General features: G+C 34.1%; 2 protein-coding genes across 2 annotated transcripts; one reads left to right on the forward strand and one right to left on the reverse strand.

Annotated features, from left to right (window-relative positions):
- On the forward strand, positions 1,606-3,256 carry LOC107623228 (isoaspartyl peptidase/L-asparaginase). The gene is made up of 4 exons (XM_016325414.2): positions 1,606-1,820; positions 1,902-2,135; positions 2,258-2,344; positions 2,615-3,256. The coding sequence occupies exons 1-4, from the start codon at positions 1,659-1,661 to the stop codon at positions 3,089-3,091; spliced, it is 960 nt and encodes a 319-aa protein (XP_016180900.1). The 5' UTR covers positions 1,606-1,658; the 3' UTR covers positions 3,092-3,256.
- Positions 4,244-8,419, reverse strand: LOC107623227 (probable galacturonosyltransferase 11). Its single transcript, XM_016325413.2, has 2 exons — positions 8,054-8,419; positions 4,244-6,120 (listed from the first exon to the last, which is right to left on the reverse strand). Exons 1-2 carry the CDS (start codon positions 8,207-8,209, stop codon positions 4,672-4,674), a joined length of 1,605 nt encoding a protein of 534 aa, XP_016180899.1. The 5' UTR covers positions 8,210-8,419; the 3' UTR covers positions 4,244-4,671.

The raw sequence follows: 8,449 nt of genomic DNA on the forward strand, positions 1-8,449 counted from the left end.
AATAGTTCTAAATGTAGAAATTCTAATCCAAAAAGAATATGAATTTTTTTTAAATAGTTCTTCTAGCTTTATAGATTGTCACATTTAGAATTGCAATGTTGGTTTTTCTTAAGTTTTGCATATTAGGTAATTCTATTGAGTTTCTTAATTGTATTTGTGAAAATCTGCACTTAAACTTTATAATTTTACTTTGATTTTTAATTAAATTTATGTAATCTTTCACTTGAATTTTGTAGTTTTACATTGATTTTAATAGCGTTTGTGCAAATATGCACTTGAATTGATTTTGCACTAATGTTCTGTAAATTTTAGCACCAATCATCGCATTTAATTCAAGAGTTAAACCTTGAATAATTGAAGAAAGAGATCTATTGCGATAAATTTCACAAGTTTTGAATGATTTATTTGATATTCATTGTTGACTACTCTATACATGATAATAGTAAGACATTAGTATATTCCCAGGTATTCCCAAGTCTTACGTTTTGTGATTGGCAATAACAAATGTCTCTATGAATTATGGATGAAGAATAAGAATTTGAGTATGATAAATAATTAGAAAAAAAATATGTTTACAAAAAATAAATAAATAAATAAATAAATAATCTAAAAATATATTTATCTTTTTACAAAAAAAATTAATTTTTTTAAATATTATAAAATTAATCCTTTTAAATAATTTTAATATTAAAAATCTTTTTTAATAATTAAATCTTCCAAACAATTCTTTATAATAATTTTTTCATAAAATTATTTATTATTCTCTGTATTTTCTTTTTTCTCTTCTCCCAAATTCAAATCCTTATTAAACAATTTATAGAATTCAGTTGCAATTTACAAATCTAACTGCGGAAGTTTTCCTCATAACTTCGGTGGATCTTACATGACGTCCTTTAAAAAACGAGTGTTTCATTAGTGGGTTGGTGGGTCTCGTGTTTAATTGGCGGCACTTGCACTGCACCAGCATTTTTAATTTCAAATGAATAAATAATAATAAAATACTAATGTCTATCAGTCTATGAATATAGATATAGATACCAGTATTATTTTACAATATCTTAAATCTCGAAAATTACAAAATTGTGTCAAGTTGTCATTGCATCCCATGTGGCTACAATTTTCGCCACCACATTTTTACCTATAAATAGTTTTACTTAACTCGAACAGAATAGAATTATTTATACTAAGCGTATCTATGATGTCGACAAAAAATATACAAGATTTTTATGGTAGTAGTTCATCAAAATTAAATATTCTTATTAGTATGGCAACACATAAATTTTTCTACCATCTTAATTTTTTACTCTGATAGATAAATAACTCAACAGCTTCTTTAGAAGTTAGATATGAAAAGTGAGGTAACTTTCCTTCCATATTGCTTAACAACTACAAATCACCACCATGAGCAGTTTTATACTTTTATATATTGTTACTACTACTTTTGCAGAAAAAGTGTTTCTGTTATTAATTAAATAAAAATGTGGCTTAACAAGCACCGTGCTAATGAAAAACTTAATTAAAAAAATATAAAAATTTAATTAAAAATTTAATAAAACTATAAAAACTCACAAGAATAATTAAACCCGCAAATTACTATATAAACAATCCAAGAGAGTGAGAACTAGTGAGTGTGTGGGTGAGTGAAACTTAGAGGGCAGATGGGTTGGGCTATTGCTCTACATGGCGGGGCTGGCGACATCCCACTCTCATTAACACTGGGGAGCCGCCAGCCTCGTGAGGAGGCCCTCCACCACTGCTTACAAATTGGGGTGGAGGCCCTTAAAGCCAAGAAGCCTCCCTTGGATGTTGTGGAGCTTGTGGTAAGATTCAAACCACTTACCCTTTAAGTAAAAATTTCTAATAGTGCCAATGCTTAGTGCAATGAAATTTGTGTATTTTAGGTTCGTGAATTGGAGAATATTCCACAGTTCAATGCTGGAAAGGGATCTGTCTTGACAAACAAAGGCACTGTTGAAATGGAAGCTTCAATCATGGATGGAAGGACAAAGAATTGTGGAGCAGTTTCTGGGCTCAAAACAGTTGTCAATGCTGTTTCTTTAGCTAGATTGGTTATGGAGAAGACTCCTCATGTATATCTAGCATTTCATGGAGCTGAGGAATTTGCAAAAGAACAAGTGAGTTTTAGTGGAATCTTTTACATATTTTTAGAATCTAAAATCTCATTCCTTATTTGAATAGTTATAGCTTGTGTCTCATCTTTTACTAATGTCCATGGCATCCTTATTTTATTTATCAGGGCGTTGAAACTGCAGACTCAAGCCATTTTATTACTGCAGAAAATGTAGAAAGACTAAAGCAGGCAAAAGAAGCACACAGGGTTCAGGTAAATATAGAAGTTAATTTTGATACACGGTGAGGGGGAAAACAGTTTTAGTGACATTCAATTATGTAACGCTACGTCAAAAAAAATAACTATCTTTCACGTTGACCGTATGACTAGCATAAAAAAACGAATAAGGTTGAACAATTATGTAAAATATTTTATAGTGTCAGTATATTAAAATTAAACTCACTAACTAACTAGAAAGATTGTTTATTCTTAAAAAAATTGTATGTTTACATATCTCTATGTTTTGTGATTCACAATATTTAGATTGATTATACCCAACCCCTCCAAAATGGTACCAAAGAGGAAACATCAAATACTAATGGAGAAGTTCAACTTGGAACTGTTGGTTGTGTGGCTGTTGATAGTTATGGTAATCTAGCTTCGGCAACATCCACCGGAGGACTAGTAAACAAAAGGGTTGGTAGAATTGGTGACTCGCCCATCATTGGTGCCGGCACATACGCCAATGAGCTCTGTGCCATTTCAGTTACTGGCGAAGGCGAAGCAATACTGCGTGCCACGATTGCAAGAGATGTTGCAGCCATGATGGAGTTCAAAGGTGTTTCTCTTGAGGAGGCTGCTAGCTATGTTATCCATGAATGCATGCCAAAAGGCACCGCCGGTTTGGTTGCTGTGTCCGCTGCCGGAGAAGTTGCAATGCCTTATAACACGACGGGCATGTTTCGGGCATGCGCTACTGAAGATGGTTATTCAGAGGTTGCAATTTGGTCTGCTTCCTAAGTGGTGCGAGTAAGGAACACAGTAATTTTATGATATAATTATTATGCTCCAAATTTCGGCAACCTAAGTATGAGATTTCAGTGTATTTCTTCCTCGCATAAGTAATTTTTTTCGGATTAAGATGTTCATTTAGAAAAATAATGCAATTTGAATGCGATTGCCATATTATCCAGCTTTCTTCGATGACTGTATTCAGTCAAAAGACTTATAGAGCAATCAATATTAATTGAGTAAACATCTAAATTGATAGTTAAGAAATTTCAAATCAAACACCTTGATTCCCAATAAATTTGTATTGCTTTAGAAGTTTCTGAAAATTATCTATCAACCGAATTGGTCTCTGAAGGAAACTAAATTGTCTTATCATAATTTGTTTTGAATATCTAATTATTTTATAATAAAATTTATTAAGAACTTATTATCTAGTATACATATTAAAATTTTCATTAAAAGCAACAGAAAAATTAATTTGTCTAACAGAAATAGTTCTTGGGGATATTAGAGTAATAAAAATTAGTTGAAAACCAATTTGAATATTTACTCTATCAATTATCTTAAGGTGTTTATGAGTTAGGCTAAAAGAAGAAAAGGACTTGAGCCATGAGGAGCCATTCTCTTCTCTTCCTTCTATTTCGCAAACAAACTCTTACATTTCAGTGCTGTCATGTAGAAACTTTATGGTGTTGAACGTTGATGTATACATCACTGGTAAATTACTTAGAAACAAATATACATATAAAAAAATAAAGTACAAGGCCATTAAGTCAGATAGAAAGCGTGCCCGTTTATGCAGAAACAGTATTTGTTTATCATTCAAACTACTAAACTAGTGAGGTGAAAAAGTATGTTCAAGTTCAACACAATATACGTAGAGGGATAAAGGGTTGCTTAGTAAATGTAAGGGTAATTGAGTGAATTCACCTCGTCCGCAAAACTTTTACATAAACAAAAAGTGGCCTAAATAGAAAGAAGACTGGCTTCTAAGTTCTAACTATTTACAATAATCACAAATAAGACATCAATTGGCTTGATATAAGACAAACATAATACAAATGATTTTATGTATTGAAAAAAAGGACATAATACAATTGATTATTACAATAATCACTTAACAATCATCAATTGGCTTGATATAAGGCATAAAACAAATGATTGTGTAAGAAAAAGAAGACATCACAAAGAAGAAAGGGAAACAATTGTTTCCATTCAGTTACATCACTATTTGAAAGCTTATAAATTATCACAATAATCACTACATAACAAATCAAAAGGGGAAAATATAGCCCCACCTAGCCAAAATTGGATTCCCCCACATCTCTCCACCTAAACCTTTAAACTTTTAGTGTATAAGAAATCATTCGTTTCTATTTAATAAGCTGTGAACAATAGATAAAAGACGAACGAAAAAAATATATATTCCTAGAAAAGTCAAAAACTTTCTACTTCTGACTCTACAGTTATGGCTAACACAATCAAAGATCAATAAATAGTTCAAAAGTAATCTGAGGTTGCATAAGCCATAAACAATCAAGAAGCAGTGCAATTTTTTTTTTTTTTTTTGTCAATAGATGTAGTGCAATTTAACTACTGGCACAATCTAGAAGGTGAGGGTGACTTTGATTTATGTACCTGTGCCACAGTGGCTTATACCTGCCTATAGCTAACTTCAGCCATGGCTTCATGTTCCCATTGAAGTGGATAACTGCAGCGCTTTCAATTAGACGGTTGTCAATATTTAAGTCATAACCCAATCCTAAAACATGCCATCTTCTATCAAGTGGTTCTGTCAAACCATAGAAACTTAGAAGAGCTGGAGGAAGCATGCCAAGCTTCCAGAGTGTGCCATTGGCATTTTGCTCCAGCCAATAGTGATATCTTGCTGTCACATCTGCTTTCCTCCATGCAACCAAGTCAAAAATGTTCATGCCAAATGCCCATCCACATGCCTGTGGATCGAACTTTGAGCTTATAATTGAATTTGAGAAGTTTAGATACTTGTAGTACCGGTGAAACGCTTCAAGACAAGTTTCAACTGCACCATTCACATTTCCATGCAAATCCAGCGAGAAAAGTATGGTGAGGTCCTTCTGGACGACAACATCATCGTCAAGGAAAACAACCTTCTCAAGTTGTGGATAAATCTCAGGGATGTAAAACCGAAGATGATTAAGTACAGACAAATACTTGGGGTTCCGAACTTTTGATTCGATATTCACATCTTGATAAGCTCCAAAATAGAAGGCTTGAGATTCTGGATTGTGTAGCTGTTTGATAATCGGAGAATAATTTTCATTCAACCAATGAAAGTCCTCAAAATTCTGCACCTCTATGATGGCCCCTTTAAAGTCATTACTAAGGAACCATGCTTGCATTGCTCCATAATTGACACCATTGGTGACAATGTGAAAGATCAATTGTTTTGGGTGGTCTGCATTGACAACTGTAGAGTTAACAACAACTGATGTTGCAAGCACATTATCTGAAAAAATGCAGAAATGATATAAACTGTTGTCCTTGAGACGAGAAGTTTTCCACTCGTTTGAGAGTTTTTGCAGGGACAATGTCCTTAGCCAATCGGTCATAAGTTTCACATTTAGGCAATGAAGACTCTTTGGCAGTGCTTCGGCTGATATTTGAGCAAACACTGTGCTTTGAACTGTTACAACATTAGCACGTTCTTCGAGAGCTTGAATGTGCGACTTCATTGTTACTATAGTGGTAGCAATGTCATAATGGACATCTTGTGCCTTGAAAATCAGGGAAGAGAGGCTTTTAATAATTGGCTCAGCTTCGTCCAAGGTAATGGGCTCCCCAGTCATGGCAGCTTTTGAAAGCAAAAGCTGGCAAATTCTAATCTTTGAACTAAGCTGCCAGGCAAAATGATGATTATTGTGTGCTTTGGCAATGACCACATATGCCTTGGCCAGAACCATTTGCTCTGCTATCTGTCGTGAAAAGGAAGTTGCACTTAAAATTTCATTGGAAAAATTCATACTCTCTTTTGCAAGTTCACCTCTGGCATTCCTCTCCTGCAATGATTAGTCACTTACTCTGTAAGAGTTTCACAGAAATGCAAAATTAGTGTAGCAATAGCACTTGATATTACATTGCTCTGGTTGCCTTACACAAATGAATATATTTAATACCTCATTTTTATGCTTCAAATGACCACTTACTATACTTCTCTTTTTATGTCGCACAAAAACTTGAGTGTGCACCTCATTTTTTGGGCGATTTATATGTATAGAAGCATATTTGTATAATTTCATGTTTGTGAATAAACTTTCTCAAATTATGTCATGGTTTCTATCATTTCTTCCATAGTAGTCAATCTCGTGGGATTTCAGTAGGATCTTGGCATCCCATCCCATCCCAGCATGCATTTGAGAGGAGACCAGATGAGATCTCGGTTCTTTCATCCCCAACTGTCCCAGCCAGGATTCCGGCGACCAGCCTTTATCCGCAAATCCCACTGGGATCTTATGCGGGTGCTAAAACCTGATTTTGCTCACTATAACTTCTGTGATGGTTTCAAAGGGGGTATATAGATAATTTCACTGCCCTTCTATGCTGATGATTGATTAGTGACAACTTAAATTAAGGCTTATGACTTTTGAGTTTATTTAGTATGGATTTTTGAACTATTATGAAATATAAACTTAAGACTTTGGATTATGAGTTACGATGCTTAATACATGGTTTATTTTGATTTCCTGTTCTTCTTTAATTTTTTAAAATACAATATGCATGTTATATCAGAGAATTTCCCTCTATCTTTGCTCAAATCCCAGCCATCCCATGTCGGGATCCCACAATTCCAGTTTTGGGGACGTCAGGGATGCGACGAGATCTGGGATTGACTACTATGATTTCTTCAATTCTGGATGACTGAAAAGAAATGAGCCACAGAACAGCCCTGACACTGATGTAATAACCAAATACTTCAAACACAATGTTCAGGCAAATTTCTAAGCAACATAACTATATGTCTAGAAGCGAGTCAAATCAGCTTCCTTGTTTTAATTTTTTGGTGGCAACAAGGAAGAAACTGGTGAAATAACCAAATATATGATAGATTGATACTCAAAATTATGGCTAAATTGTATATCAGATTGGCAGTTCCTATAACAGTTTTTTTGCAGAATGGCAATGTGCAAGAAAACAATGAACAGACAGCAATAAATCATTGAATGATTTCTAGCATAAAACCAACTTAAAATAACTACACACCCGTATTTCTATAGGAGGAAATGAAAATTTGTTGGCGTAGTAAAAATTATAAATTAACTAGTTATTTAAGAGGGGGAAAAAACACTAGTAGTGGATCATAACTAGCACATGATTCTCCAGATTCAGTTAATGCTGAATTACAGCTCACAGAAAGTTAAAAAACTACGGAACATAATTCTTGTATTGCCCAAAAGATCGAAAAAGAAAAAGTAAACCACTAAAAAAAAACTGTGATCTCGAGCAATGCTACCCTAAACAAGGAGCAATGTAACATTCGAGATTCATCATTCAATATTACACTTAAGATCCACATTGAGCAACTTTCTAAGAAGAGCTACTACATCTTCTAAATAAAAAACACAGAAAGAACTTAGTCAAATAGTCACAGATAAACTGCCAATTAAACTGTTTCAAAAGATTTATCTTTTGATTCGCATCTACCTACAGAAACATACATTCCTCTTGCATCAATTTATCAAACGAAAGTATAAAGTCAAAGATGAACTACTATTCATAATTTGACACAGTTAATAATAATAATAATAAAACAAAACAAGAATAAACGATTAGGATTAAGAAAAATTGAGAATGAAACAAATTCCAAAACAATTAGGTATCCCAAAAAAAAACAAAATAATGAACTTCCACCGATCAAACAACAAATCCAATAAGAAAAATAACAATCATAACAGTTAAAAACTAGAGAGAGTGAGTTAGTTAGTTAGTTGTTACCGTTAGCGGAAGCTGAAACTGATCTTGGCGATGATTGTGCTGCACTACGAACAAAAGCAAAGCCGCAAGAGAGAAGGCGGCGAGGAGAAACCAGATCCAATAAGAAAACCTCCGCCGAACACGGCGCCGGAACTCGGCGGCAGCTCGGCGGCGCATATTCCTCCGCCGCCCAAAGCTCAGCAGTCAGCACCAAATCAAGAAGAAGAGAGAAGCATCTCCCCCGATTAGATCAAAATGAAAGGAGTCGTTATTTCTCTGAAAAGGTTTGTGGGTTTTTAATTCATGCAAATGGAAAACGCAAGTTTAGTTGGAAGAATGAGAAACAGCAGCAACAACAGCACTCATGTGTGTGTTTTTCAGTCAGCGTCAAAATTTGGACAATACTTATTGCGGAAT

The sequence above is a fragment of the Arachis ipaensis genome, chromosome B10, assembly GCF_000816755.2.
Source record: "Arachis ipaensis cultivar K30076 chromosome B10, Araip1.1, whole genome shotgun sequence".
In the NCBI taxonomy this organism is placed as follows: domain Eukaryota; kingdom Viridiplantae; phylum Streptophyta; class Magnoliopsida; order Fabales; family Fabaceae; genus Arachis; species Arachis ipaensis.